The sequence below is a fragment of the Nerophis ophidion genome, linkage group LG04 (assembly GCF_033978795.1).
Source record: "Nerophis ophidion isolate RoL-2023_Sa linkage group LG04, RoL_Noph_v1.0, whole genome shotgun sequence".
NCBI lineage: Eukaryota > Metazoa > Chordata > Actinopteri > Syngnathiformes > Syngnathidae > Nerophis > Nerophis ophidion.
In genome coordinates this window covers 36,497,003-36,512,006 of record NC_084614.1, presented here as the reverse complement: position 1 = coordinate 36,512,006, position 15,004 = coordinate 36,497,003, and the positions used below count along the sequence as shown (strand labels likewise).

Sequence of the window (15,004 nt, the reverse complement as noted above, 5' to 3'; positions counted from 1 at the left end):
TCTTTACAATTTTTTACAATCTTTAAAATCTCACTAAAACACTATTAAAACAATAAGCAGATATGGGGTCTTCCAGAATTATCCCAGTAAATGTGTCTAATTAAATCTGAAACGCTCACACTGCCGTCACTTTTTTTTGTTTGTTTTTCTATTCCTTCACTATCAATATCCTAATTCACGAATCTTTCATCCTTGCTCAAATTAATGGGGAAATTGTCGTTTTCTCGGTCCGAATTGCTCTTACTGCTGGTGGCTCCCATTAAAAACAATGAATATGTGTGGAGCCCTGCAAACAGTGACGTCACGCACACATACTTCCGGTAGAGGCAGGGCTTTTCTATTAGCGACCAAAAGTTCAGCAAAAATATGGCAATATCGCAAAATGATCAAGTATGACACATAGAATGGACCTGCTATTCCCATTTAAATAAGAAAATCTCATTTCAGTAGGCCTTTAATGCTGGGGTTAGGTTGATTGGCAACACTAAATTGGCCCTAGTGTGTGAACGTGAGTGTGATTGTTGTCTGTCTATCTGTGCTTGCTCTGCAATGAGGTTGTAACGTGGACCCCGACTTAAACAAGTTGAAAAACTTATTCGGGTGTTACCATTTAGTGGTCAATTGTACGGAATATGTACTGTACTGTGCAATCTACTAATAAAAAGTATCATGTCCAGGGTGTAAGCCACCTTCCGCCCGAATGCAGCTGACATAGGCTCCTGCACCCCCGCAACCCCGGAAAGGACAAGTGGTAGAAAATGGATTGATGGATGGAAATCATCATACGGACAGACAACTCAAAACTCGCACACAAACATTGAGATACCGACGCCCATATTAGGCCACGTTAAAGTAAAATACAATAATACAATAATACTTCCATATGTCATTAATAAACGCCGATTCTAACCACAGGCATAATTTTTATAGTTCAATACTTACGGCGACGTAAAAAACGGTTTGATTGATTGATTACTTTAATTAGTAAATTGCACAGTACAGTACATAATTCCGTACAATTGACCACTAAAACCCGAATACGTTTGTCAACTTGTTTAAGTCGGGGTCCACGTTAATCAATTCATGGTTATGGAAATCACACGGTTTCGATAAGGTTAAAAATATAATTTGGAAACGTCCCACTGTGGAGCCTAATTGAAATGCTTTTCGGGCTGTATTTCGCCGGTTCCGGTCAAGACCTGTATGAATCCACAGTGCACACTGACCATGTTGGTTACGCCGGCGACTGCAACATCCGGGTACTTACGCCAACGGGACACTATATTCTGCCAAATGCCAAAATAACAACACATCATTATGGTTGAAATGGCATGGTGAACAAAATATACAAAAACATTACCACAAACTCTACAATTTACGGTATTTTCTTTTTCCAAGTGGATTTAGCTGCTTTTATTTTGAAGGTAAAGGTACCACAATGTAATGTTTCCGGGTTACGTGCCAGACTCCTCTTCTTAGCGTGAACTTTACTACACGTTGCCCTTTAAAAAAACCTTTATATTTGTCATAATGCAGCTGTGCAGCGTCTGCAGCGAACAAACACCAAAATACAGATGCCCGTCCTGCAAAATAAGATAGTAAGTAATTCAAACCGTTTTGTATCTTCGTGGCTAGCTTAAACGCATGTGCTATTCACGTGTTAAGTATAAAAGGCACACATGACACAGAGTAAATAAACATATTTAAGTAGCACCTGGGGATAGGTTGATTGGCAACACTAAATTGGCCCTAGTGTGTGAATGTGAGTGTGAATGTTGTCTGTCTATCTGTGTTGGCCCTGCGATGAGGTGGCGACTTGTCCAGGGTGTACCCCGCCTTCCGCCCGATTGTAGCTGAGAAAGGCACCTGCGACCCCAAAAGGGAATAAGCGGTAGGAAATGGATGGATGGATGGAAGTAGATCTGTGGCGGTGGGATATGAACGTTGAAATGTATTATGAATAATTGCGTTTTATTTTTGTTTTAGTTGTTCCCTTCCCTGTTTCAAGAGGCATAAAGGCAAGTAGTTTAGGGCTTTACAGCATTTTCAATATTGAATCATATATATGTATTTAGGGGTTATCGAGCAATACTCATCCAATGTATGTTTCTCCAGACTCTTGTGTTCCAGTTAAGCAGCTTGAACCAACCCTGCCTGAAGCAAAGGTTGCTGGGAAGACGGGTATGTTTCTGTCCCCCAATCCTGGATACAGTACCGTATTTTTCAGACTATAAGTCACAGTTTTTTTCAGTTTGGCCAGGGGTGCGACATATACTCCGGAGCGACTTATGTGTGAAATTATTAACACAATAACGTAAAATATCAAATAATATTATTTATCTCATTCGCGGAAGAGACAAAGAAATTGTCAGCAATCGTCACACACACGTCAACCAATATGAATATGGCGGGGGAGGGTCATGGCAGAAGTGCATTGTGGGTCATGGAATGCTAACTATTTTATGCTGTATGCTACTTCCGTAGCTATAGTGGGGCAAAAAAGTATTTAGTCAGCCACCGATTGTGCAAGTTCTCCCACTTAAAATGATGACAGAGGTCTGTAATTTTCATCATAGGTACACTTCAACTGTGAGAGACAGAATGGGGAAAAAAATCCAGGAATTCACATTGTAGGAATTTTAAATAATTTATTTGTAAATTATGGTGGAAAATAAGTATTTGGTCAACCATTCAAAGGTCTCATTGATGGAAGGAGGTTTTGGCTCAAAATCTCACGATACATGAGCCCATTCATTCTTTCCTTAACACGGATTAATCGTCCTGTCCCCTTAGCAGACAAAAAAGCCCCAAAGCATGTTTCCACCCCCATGCTTCACAGTAGGTATGGTGTTCTTGGGATGCAACTCAGTATTCTTCTTCCTCCAAACACGACGAGTTGAGTTTTTACCAAAATGGATACATGGATGATACAGCAGAGAATTGGGAGAATGTCATGTGGTCAGATGAAACCAAAATAGAACTTTTTGGTATAAACTCAACTTGTCATTTTTGGAGGAAGAATACTGAGTTGCATCCCAAGAGCACCACACCTACTGTGAAGCATGGGGGTGAAACATACCAGGCACGTTCTCAGTTGGTTATTTATGCGTCATAAAACGTACACTTATTCAGCCTGTTGTTCACTATTTATTATTTATTTTAAATTGCCTTTCAAATGTCTATTCTTGTTGTTGGTTTTTATCAAATACAATTCCCCCCAAAATGCGACTTATACTCCAGTACGACGTATATATATGTTTTTTTCTTTCTTTATTATGCATTTTCGGCCGGTGCGACGTATACTCCGGAGCGATTTATAATCCCAAAAATACGGTACATGAATCAAACATGTTGATCAAAAAGAGAAAAGTGTAAAAAATGTCTGCATACTTAGCATTGAAGCATTGCAAGAGTATGTTCTTTCAGCATACTCTATTTATAAAAAAAAAAAAATGCCGTGTACTGCTTAAAAAACATTCTTATGCAGTGTACTGCTTAAAAAAACATTCTGTGCAGACACGTGGAATGCGGACGATATTCTGCAGGAAGATGACATGCCTGATATAGTACCTCCAGAGAGACTTCAGCTGTTGGGTATTAGTTCAAAATTGCATGCATATATAGCTTACACATGACATTTTTGACAAGTTGTTCTGAAATGTATTTCACAGGTCAGTCAGACAAGCTGAAAGACCTCCTTAGTAACCCCCATCTAAGACAGCTGTTACAGACCATTGACAACGCAAACAACAAAGACGAGGCAATGAAGGCGGCCATGCAGGAGCCCTTATTTGTAGAGTTTTCAGATCAGTGTTTGAAGGTTGTAGAAAAAGCAGCTCAATCACAGCAGGTCAGTGAGGATGTGGACTGGTAAATCTGTACTGTATTTATTGGATTTTGTGTTTGGGAGCACATTTGTATTTTGTATAGAAAATAAGAGGATGTACAAAAGGGATTGTTGTTGAATGTATGACAACACGTTTTCATCAAAGCAAATAAAAATTACATGGTTCATTTTCTTGGTTAGAATCTTTTGGGTACACACACCAGACTGACATCCTTATAATAGTGTCTGTATGTCGAGTAAAAACCTACAGCAGTATTCAAATTACAAAAAAGAAAATCCATTTAATTTGACAAAAAAACTTCACTCACATACAAGTGTAAAACAGTATTCGCATATATTCCCACAGTGTGCATATTTAAAAGCAGCAGTTATTTTAAACCCCAACATTTTTTTCTCCATGATTCAAATGCACATTGCTATAACTCTGAATGTGCAATCTTTGCTTTTGTTGTGCAACACATGCAATATGGGTACTGTATTTTGGTGCTAATATATAAAAGCAAAATACCGTAATTGGTCTACAGTGTGCGTGTGAATCATATAACAGCCCCTGAGTGATATGTGTAGCTTTTAACAAATGACACTGATCGGAGCCTAAGACTCATTTGAAGGCAGCACTGACGTCATCTTAAACTCAACTCATCCCTTCACGTGGGACACAAACATACACAACATGCAATCATTCAAATATTACTTGTGGCATTCCATTAATACCAAAGGTAGATGATTTGCAATTGATTAGATAGTTGATGCGCAAGTTTGAGCGCAGCTCAGAGGCTACATCCAATCTGCCCACCCCCACCAAGGCGACCTTAAAAGGGCCGAGCGACACAAAATGGATGGTTGAATTGGCACGATTGCAACATTGCGAAGTCCTGGGACTGGCTGTTTTACAACAAGAAACATTTCATACTGTAGTGTAATTATAGAGCAGGGCTGTCCAATGTGAGACATATAAAAAATAATGAATACATTATGAGGAATATGATTAGATATTAAACTAATTTGCTTTGTCAACAACACAAAGCTAATACGTGGATATTTTGTTCAGATAGAATATGGCAGCTGAAATAAGTATTTAACATGTCACCATTTTTCTCGCTAATTTTAAAAGGTGCTCTTGAATAGAACCTTTCACCAGATGTTGGGAACAACCCTAGTAATCCTTACATACAATGAAAGTAGAATAAATAAGCTCAGAACTCAAGTTGTGTGTGATGATATGTCAAGACACATCTAATGATGGGTAAGAGCAAAGAGATGTCTCAAGACCATCGCAAATGAATTGCAGAACAGAAAAATGACATTGGTTATAGACGCATATCTCTAAGCTTCTGAATGTTACAGTGAGCACGGTTGGGACCATAGTACAGTACGTACCGGTAATTGGAAAGCCAATCATACCACAATAAATTTGCCTGATCAGGTACTCATCGCAAAATTTTTAACAGGAGTGCAAAGAATAATAAGAGTGAAGGACCACCCATGGAGAGCATTCAAAAAGACCTGGAATAAGCAAGTACTGTTGTCACAATGAAAACAGTTAGTAATGCACTCCACTGCCATAGCCTGTATGCACCCAAGATCCCTTCTCTAAAATAAGAGCATGTCAAAGCTTGTTTAAAGTTTGCTGAACAACATTTGGACAAGCCGATGCAGATGATGTGGTCCTGATGGCTTCCTCTGGCCAGGATCTTCAGCTCTCATTGGATCCTTTCGCAGCAAAAGTGTGAAGCGACCTGGATGAGAATCAGCACCTCCAAGTCCGAGTCCATGGTTCTCGCCCGGAAAAGGGTGGAGTGCCATCTCCGGGTTGGAGAGGAGGCCCTCCCCCAAGTGGAGGAGTTCAAGTACCTTGGAGTCTTGTTCACGACTGAGGGAAGAGTGGATTGTGAGATTGACAGGCGGATGTGTGGGTGCGGCGTCTTCAGTAATGCGGACGCTGTTTCGACAGTTTGGGGTGAAGAAGGCGCTGAAGTGAAAGGCAAAGCTCTCAATTTACCGGTCGATCTACGTTGCGATCCTCACCTATGGTCATGAGTTTTAGGTTATGATCAAAAGGACAGGATCATGGGTATAAACGACCCAAATGAGTTTCCTCTACCAGGTGGCGGTGCTCTCCCTTGGAGATAGGGTGAGAAGCTCTGCCATCCGGGGTTAGCTCAAAGTAAAGCCACTGCTCCTCCACATCGAGAGGAGCCAGATGAGGTGGTTCGGGCATCTGGTTAGGATGCCACCCTAACGCCTCCCAAGGGAGGTGTTTAGGGCACGTCCGACCGGTAGGAGGCCACAGGGAAGACCCAGAACACGTTGGGAAGACTATGTCTCTCGGCAGGCCTGGGAACGCCTCGGGATCCCCCGGGAAGAGCTGGACAAAGTTACTGGGGAGAGGGAAGTCTGGGCTTCCCTGCTTAGGCTGCTGCCCCCGCTACCCGACCTCGGATAAGCGGAAGAATTTGGATGGATGGATGGCATTTGGACAAGCCAGTTAAATACTGGGAAAATATAGTATGGTCTATTGAAACCAAAATTGATCCATAATGCACACCTAGTTGGGAGGAGAAATCATCCTAAAAACATCATACCAACAGTGAAGTTTGCAGATGGGAACATGATGGTGTAGGTTGCATTTCAGATACTGCTAAACTTCACATTGTTGGAGGAACGATGAATGGGCAAATGTACTGAGACATTCTTGACAAGAATCTGCTGCCATCTATGAAGATGATGAAAATGAAACAAGGGTGGACATTCCAGCAGGATAATGATCCAAATCATACAGCCAACTACTTGCGTGGAGGAGGAAAGCATGCGAGTAGTTTCTCCATACAGGAGGCAAACAGGCTTTTGTACAAAGTATTGCATACAACCAGTTGGCGTGTTCAATACTTTCTACCTGTGTCATTTCCCACTATAACAACTTAATTTCTTGTGTTCTTTGTTCTTCTTTCTTTGTATGTATGTATGTATTACATGGGTTGTTTCAAACATCTGGTGAATGTTTTATGTCAACAGCATTTTGGAATATAATTAGTGAGAAAAATGTGTTAAATACTTATTTCAGCTGCTGTATATTAACCTAAATTGGATTGGTTTTAGCATTTTAGCGCACATGATGTATGAAAGTGGACAATGTTTGGACGCTCCTGCTATAGAGTCTTCTCGAGCAGGATTTCATTGAAGCCTGTGACGTCGTTCCTCAGCTCAGGCTGCATGTCTGCGTAGAGAAGGGGCGACCGCTGGCAGTGCAGTTTTACAGATCCCTGAAATTTGTGCAAAAACTTTCAGATCAAAAAGGACGGAAGATTGTATGTTTTAACGGAGGTTTTATAGATGTGTCCGCACCTTTGGTTGAGCCCTGATGGAGGCGACCCCCTGCATGTTTTGGTTGGTCTCCACCTTATATTCTCCTCTCCTGGAGGGCAGTTTCAGGGAAGCCACCACAGACTTCATCTTTTGCAATCCTGTGGCCGTCAGGGACACCGTGATGGACGGTGCAGACGCCAAAGCCAGCCCAATGGGCCAGCCTTGGACCATGACGGGTTCCTGGATGGTTGAAAGCTGCACTGAGCCTCGTTCCCTAATCACAGGGGTATCTTCTGACATGAAGTCCTCTGCATTATCCAGCTCAGCCTCAGCTAAACACTTCATGAGTGCCTGACACAAACATGCAACAGTCAATGTACAAATCACACAATATGCACATCTTACGTTTCTTTTTTCTGACCTTCCATTTCCCTCAGGATTTCTGAATAGATGCCGCTGCTCTATGCCATCTCTGGACGCTCCTCCTTACAAGCCAAGACCTCACCGCTGCAAGAAGCATGCAAGGGACCACAAAGTATCCCACAAGAGATCTTAAGATTCTTCCATTTGCAGGAGGAGTCTTGTACTTCATCTCAGAGCACATACTTTAGCTTGTGCACACTTGAGAGTACACTTACTATCTGTACACCGCATACTTCCCGAGTCGTTTTATTTTGACTGTGCAACGCTGTCTTAAATTGATTGCTGATGCATTACTACAATCACAACTTAGTTGTTTGCAGCTTCACTATATTGCAGATTTTTAAAATTGCTGTATTTTTTGGCCTAAACTAAGCCTTTTCAAATAAATAAATTAACAAACATCAATACAACAGTAGTATTTGTCAACAGATGAGACAGAGCACACTGTTCACTATCATGGCCGCTGATGGGTTCAGCCTCAGACAGCCTATTACATTGGATTAAAAGGGTATATGTGGGTGTTGTTTCATGCTAGAATCATATTAAAAAGATTGGAAACATGTTTTTTTCCCCTCCAGTTATGAAAATTAATATTATTTATTCCTACTTCATGGACATTAATTTACCACGGTCAGGAATCAACCAATTGACAGTGATAAAACAGGGTTTACTGTATTTTAGTTGCTTCGTCCTGAGAAACAACATAAAACGGGTCTTGGCGTCTCTCTTTCACGCACCTCAGCTGCACATCGTTTCTGATTGGTTTAAATTGTGTGGTGTCTTCGATGGTTGATTAAATGTAGGCACACCTCAGATACGCAGATTGTATTACACGCACCCATTTCTGAAAGCGCGCACTCACGTTTTATGCGCTCACAAATCTGGATGGCTCGCTCAAATCTTACACGGCAGAAATGTCGCAAAAGTCAAGTGTAAGTAGACAGCCTATCAGGAGTTATTTCTGATTAGGGAAAGACAGGAAACTTAATACACACGTACACAAATCTGATTACACATACTCTGGTTGATATACAGACACACAAATTAGTACACATGCATTAAAAATGGATTACACACACAGATTGAGATACACTTTTGCAAATAATTTTGCTACAATAATACTTCCAAATAGGGCTGGGCGATATATCGCGGGTGTGTCTCTGTGCGATATAGAAAATGACTATATCGTGAAATTCGAGTATACGTTCTCACGCAGTTGCTTTTAGCTGTCGGCATTACACTACAGGCTCATCTCGCTCTTTCCTGTGTCTCCTTCTCGCAGGCAAGCGCACCTTCTTACATACGTCACATACTGTCACATCATACGTCACATACGTATACACCCTCGCGGAGCAGAGAGGTAGCAGCATGGGTAACATTAGCTGTGATGCTAGCGGAGCCGTGCGAGTGGTGATACGAGAGAGAGAGAAGGTGCAAATGAAGGAAGAATTAATTCCCAAGAAAAACAGCAGATCGTCTGGCGGTGGTTTGGCTTCAAGTGGAAATATGTCGAACAGACAACCTTAATTTGTCAAGTGTGGGCCAACAGCGTTGCTACAAAAAGTAGCATTACTGCTAATATGTAGCATCATTTGAAAAGTCACCTGCTAGAGAATGAAGAGTGCTTACTCCACATGTCAAAATCTCCATTTGGTGCCACACGCCCACACCATCAAAATGCTAAGGCAAACATTTCCAGATCAACACCGTATGAAAAAAATAGTCAACAACATAATTTAATAACATCCGTAGTAACCTACCACATAGCGAAGGACGAACACTATTTAATTTCCTATTATGCAGCTCATTTTTACTTGACACTTAAAATGTCTCTGACAATCTTGCACTTTCTGTTTTGGAAATGACATGAACGTTTATGCCATTGCGTAACGAACAATATTTAATTTCCTATTATGCAGCTCATTTTTATTCGACACCTAAAATGTCTGACGATCTTGCACTTTCTGTTTTGGAAATGACATAAAGTGCCATTGCTTAAGAAAAACAGCACGGGGTCCATCGTCTGGCGGTGGTTCGGCTTCAAGCGAGAAGATGTCGAATAGACAACTTTAAATTTGTCAAGTGTGGGACGCAAGCGTTGCGACCAAAAGTAGCATTACTGCTACTATGTAGCATCATTTGAAAAGTCACCTGCTAATAACTTTAATGAATACAGTTTTAGTCAATTGACTTAGTTGTGATTTCCTTCTCTGCATGAAAGTTTAAAATGAGTATATATTAATGCAGTATGAACAAGAATGTTTTAATGTCGACACATAGAATCATCATACTGCTGTGATTATATGCATAAAGTGTTCATTCAAGGCCAAGGCAAAGTATCGAGATATATATCGTGTATCGCGATATGGCCGAAAAATATCGAGATGTTAAAAAAAGGCCTTATCGCCCAGCCCTACTTCCATATGGATTCTGTTACAATTTTTGATCAGATTAATAATGATAATGGATTCATCTGCATTACCATGTTAAATTTGACAGAATAAAAGTCTGACCGGTAAATCTAATGTAGAACCTATTCTAGGGAAATAAAAATAACCAACACTTTATATAACTTTTTAGCTGCTTCTGAAGGGATAATCAGCAGGATCAGACGCTTCCTGCTGGTTTGTGTTGGCCAGACAGTCAAGTCAAAAGGGGCCAGGCGGAGGCAGTGTGCCAACACATTGGCCACAGTTTACCTGCTTGGATCAGAGTAGCAGAATGATGTCGCTCATGGCGTCTACGGCGCTGGTAACGCATCCAGCAGCACTGAATGGAAAAGGCACACCTTGAGAGGACCATCTTCCTATTGTCTTCCAGTAAATCTAGCTGTGGAACAGAGGAGAGAGACATACCATTGTAAAGACACACTTGGGACATACTATCTAAAAAAAAAAAAATGGACACGAATGACTAACCATTAACTGTGTGAGAAACACTTTAGTTCTTCCACAGTGCACCAAAGATTTGTGTTCCCCTTTAACATTGTGTGCTGAGTGTTGAAACACCAGGTCAAGGACCTTCTGCACCTCCTGCAGAAGAAAGTCATTGTCGCTTCCAACCTGGGCTTCAAAGATACACAGACAAAATTAAATAGAGTTGAGTGAGTCTTTTCTGCACACAAAACATCTAGAAAAGCATGTTTTACAGCAAAGTCATTGTCAGTTTGCAAAATGAAGGAATTTACATACACATGCAAACAGAAAATATTTCAGCCACTCAGGATTAGTGATCAGTTTACTTAAGCATGAACATAAGAATGCAGTGGACGTTAGGTTAAGAATACAAATTGTAGCACATACATGCATGTATTTACCTGGAAATGTTCAAAAGAGGTTGCATATTTGGTTAGACAATCCTGTGTTATACACCAAAGTCCCAAGAAGAAGAGAACAGACTAAGAGAGATAGTGAAAGGAAATAACAATAAACCAGAAGAACTAAAGAGGAAATAAAACCACAATTGCACTTTTTTTTTTTATGGGTATCCCGACAAATTTTTCTCCTTCCAATATGATACCTATATTATAGGCTTGAATATTCGCTGATACTGATATTCCAATGTTAGCGGGAATCATAGTACATGCTTTTATTTTGTAGTTTGGAATCAAATCAAAAATGTAGTTTGATCAAGTGAAATTACTCAAAAGAATAATGGTAGGTGTGAAAACACTAACCTTATGACAGATTCATGCTTTTGATGTGGTGTGTTGATTTTTATTTTGTTGACACGTACTGTACTAGTCACAATTATTTGATTAAATTAATCTCATGGCGCAGGATGTTGAATGATGCAAACAAGTTGGTTACTGGATTCATTTTTAATACACTTCTGCCTTGGGGACTTTGTATCTTTAAGTAATAGGTAACTATAAATATTTGATACTTCTTCATATTGACAAATGTGCTGTTTTAGACTGCAATATTGGTCAATTGAGGACATTGCTAATGTTTGCTTAGCTGTTGCGTAACTGCTAGCTCTATAGTAGTCTGCCATGTTTACCTTTTGTAAATGACTTGACTATAATACAGGAAAATATCAAACTTGTGTACTTATTGGGACCCATTACCTCCCTGCTTGGCACTCAGCATTAAGGGATGGAATTGGGGGTTAAATCACTATAAATGATTCCCGGGCGCGGCACCGCTGCTGCCCACTGCTCCCCTCACCTCCCAGGGGGTGATCAAGGGGGATGGGTCAAATGCAGAGAATAATTTCGCCACATCTAGTATGTGTGTGACAATCATTGGTACTTTAACTTTATTTGAGGATATTTAGATGTTAACTGACTGACCAGCTTGGCACAAGTAATCACGCTGCACGATTGCTTGCATTGGAGCTTATATTGGACATTTTAGCGAGCCGGGACTTGTTTTTTTGCTGTTATCGGATCGGGACATGCCTACTTTTATTTGACTCAAAAAGAAATAGTACTTACCAAGATTAGGAGTTTGTGACTTGAATTTTGAGCATTTCAAAATGGCTCCATAGCGTTGTATGAAGCACTTGAAAGGAATTCTGTGCAACAAGGATTGGAAAATCAGCAAATCTACACAATGACAAAAAAAAAACACCCAAAAACGTTTACCTAATAGGGAAGCCAGCAGCACTTATATGAATGGTCTCCACTATCCCACAAGCCTCCAACTGTATGATCACCTGGCAGTGGACAACAAAAACGTTAGAATGCCTCCACTGCATGACAAGAGACATATGTTAAGTAGACCGCCGTACCTCCTCTTTTTTGAAGATGAACGGCTTACAGTCTGAGTTGGGTTTAATGCAGCGCGTGTAATGAGGAGTGGTGGTGTGCAGGATGCTCATGAGGCGCTCCAGGGAGTTCTGCAATGACATGAACTTTGGCATCAAGACCGTTTCACTGCAACAATAAAGTCATTGTTAATCTTGCCTTAAACTTGGAGACTACTGTGACTTTACTGAGGGCCCTGTTTGGTGAATGCTCGCTCTCTTTTTCTGTAAAAATATGCTGAAGCAGGCTATTGCCAGACTTCTGAAGTATACTGATGATCTCAGGTGCCACTGGGTCCTGGAACACAAAATGTATTTTCACAAATTGGTCGTTAAAGTGAACCTATGATGAATTTCATTTCCACTTTTGGGGAATTTATTCGTAAAACGTTAACACTACATTATACAAAAAGGAAATTAAATCTATACAATAAATTATAATAATTGAGAGAGCAATCGACTTGAGACATAATTGTTAGGCGCAGCCCTGCTTCATACAAACCTTGTTTTTTTCCACCATGCTTTGTATCTTGTAGTTCACTTTGCCAGCATAATGGGCCACAGTAAAGTGTGGCACTTTGCTGAATTTATCCCAGCTGATGCTGCTGTTATCACTTAGCTCCTTCTCCAAACGAATCCTGAGTACCTTGGCGTCAGAGGCTCGATTAAGGCGGCTCTCCTGTAGAACACAAGCAGGTCAAACCATTCCCCACTATTGCGGCAACAGGAATAAACACAATTGAGGGCAGCAGACAAGAAAATGACCTCATCCAAAAGAGAAAACACGCTGATAGGACTTCCTTCGAGAAGGTCCAAACAGCTCTGGTTGTCTTGATATTTGACGAAGGACCACTGCAATCCTTCTGACACATATTCCTCCTTGAAACAGAACATTTCATGTAAGAAAATATATACCTTAACCAAGATAATACCTATAATACTAAAGTGTGATTAATCTGATTTTGATCTACACAATTTTGGTGTTTTAGCAAGTTGGACATTTATTCCATATTTTGTTTATAGTCATATCAAATAAAGATGTGTCAAATAGACAAATGCAACTTAAATTGTAACACTGTATTTTACAAAATACCAAAAAAGGAAATTTTTCTTAATATCTCATTGACAAAATGATAGCGCTTTTCTCTAGTGACTCAAAGCGCTTTAGATTGTGAAACCCAATATCCAAGTTACATTTAAACCAGTGTGGGTGGCACTGGGAGCAGGTGGGTAAAGTGTCTTGCCCAAGGACACAACGGCAGTGACTAGGATGGCGGAAGCGGGAATCGAACCTGCAACCCTCAAGTTGCTGGCACGGCCGCTCTACCAACCGAGCTATGCCGCCATGCATCTTTAGTACTTAGTAGAACACCCTTTGGCAGTAATTACATCCTTCAAACGTGATACATAACCGGACACAAGCTTCTTGTAACGATCTACAGGTATTTTAGCCCATTCTTCTTGGACAAAAGGCCTCCAGTTCATTTATATTCTTGGGCTTGCGTGCTGCAACTGCCTTCTTCAAGTCCCACCACAGGTTTTCTATAGGATTTAGGTCTGGCGACTGTGAAGGCCACTCCAGAGTCTTCCAGCCCTTCTTCTGCAACCACTCTTGATTTGGAGGTATGCTTGGAATCGTTGTCCTGTTGGAAGGTCCAACGCCTCCCAAGCCTCAGCTTCGTCACTGACATCATGACATTTGCAGCTAATATATCCTGGTAGGAAATAGGATTCATAATGCCTTGAACGCGCTGGAGATTCCCGGTACCTGAGGCAGAGAAACAGCCCCAGAGCATGATTGACCCCCCCACCATGCTTAACAGTAGGAAAGGTGTTCTTCTCTTTGTAAGTTTCATTTTTTTCCTCCAGAAATAACGTTGATTCATAGGCCCAAAGAGTTCCAGTTTTGTCTCATCACTCCATAGAACAGTTTCCCAAAACCTTTGGGGTTTGTCCAGATGATTTTTTGCATACTGAAGTCTATTTTCCTTGTGCCTGGTAGTCAGAAGTGGGGTGCGCCTTGGAGTTCCGGCATGGAGGCCTTCATCTCGTAGTGCGCGCCTTATTGTCTGGGACGAAACCTGCGTTCCCCCCTCTGCAATGTCCTGTTGTAGTTCCTCAGCTGTTACCCGGGGGTTTTTCACCACTGTACGCTTCAAATACCCCCATCCTCTTTCTACCACGCCCAGGTAGTGTTTCCACTGTGCCTTTAACTTTAAACTTGCGAATTATGCTCCCAACTGTGTCTCTTGGAATGTGTAATGTCTTTGCTATTTTCCTATATCCATATCCTTTCTTATGAAGATAAATTACCTCCTCTCTTGACTTCTTTGACCACTCCCTGGACTTCACCATGTTGCAAATACACCATTGACCATCTACAAGAAGCTGAGCGTCACAGTCTTTTTCAATCAGTTTAGTTGTTGCTCGTTATGGTTCTAATCACATCTACAGGTGTTTTCAAGACCTTAATCAAATTCTGTTCTTAAGAGTTATGATCTTCAAGGGGTTGAATAATTTTGTCAATGAGATATTAAGAGAAATGACACTGTTTGGTATGTTACAAAATATAATGTTGTAATTCAAGTTGCATTTGTCTATTTAATGCATCTTTATTTAATATGACTATAAACAAAATACGGAATAAATGTCCAACTTGCTAAAACACCAAAATTGTGT

At 40.7% G+C, this 15,004-nt stretch overlaps 2 protein-coding genes across 4 annotated transcripts in view; one reads left to right on the top strand and one right to left on the bottom strand.

Moving 5' to 3' along the window:
- Positions 1–1,430: 1,430 nt before the first annotated feature.
- On the top strand, positions 1,431–4,014 carry znhit3 (zinc finger, HIT-type containing 3). Its single transcript, XM_061898002.1, has 5 exons — positions 1,431–1,598; positions 1,987–2,018; positions 2,116–2,181; positions 3,517–3,594; positions 3,672–4,014. Exons 1-5 carry the CDS (start codon positions 1,531–1,533, stop codon positions 3,872–3,874), a joined length of 447 nt encoding a protein of 148 aa, XP_061753986.1. The 5' UTR covers positions 1,431–1,530; the 3' UTR covers positions 3,875–4,014.
- LOC133551360 (unconventional myosin-XIX) overlaps positions 3,872–15,004 on the bottom strand; it is a 37,909-nt gene continuing 26,776 nt past the window's right edge. The window contains exons 14-24 of one of the 3 annotated variants that reach the window (XM_061897996.1): positions 13,091–13,204; positions 12,828–13,004; positions 12,486–12,623; positions 12,311–12,418; positions 12,165–12,235; positions 12,015–12,094; positions 10,495–10,643; positions 10,276–10,405; positions 7,575–7,660; positions 7,193–7,504; positions 3,872–7,110 (exon numbers count right to left, since the gene is read on the bottom strand). In XM_061897996.1, coding sequence (XP_061753980.1) covers positions 7,587–7,660; positions 10,276–10,405; positions 10,495–10,643; positions 12,015–12,094; positions 12,165–12,235; positions 12,311–12,418; positions 12,486–12,623; positions 12,828–13,004; positions 13,091–13,204 — 1,041 coding nt within the window. In that variant the 3' untranslated portion in view covers positions 3,872–7,110; positions 7,193–7,504; positions 7,575–7,586. Of the gene's footprint in view, positions 7,111–7,192; positions 7,505–7,574; positions 7,661–10,275; positions 10,406–10,494; positions 10,644–10,892; positions 10,974–11,000; positions 11,311–12,014; positions 12,095–12,164; positions 12,236–12,310; positions 12,419–12,485; positions 12,624–12,827; positions 13,005–13,090; positions 13,205–15,004 lie in introns of those variants that run through there. The other 2 variants (XM_061897998.1, XM_061897997.1) reach the window with 2 other exon arrangements.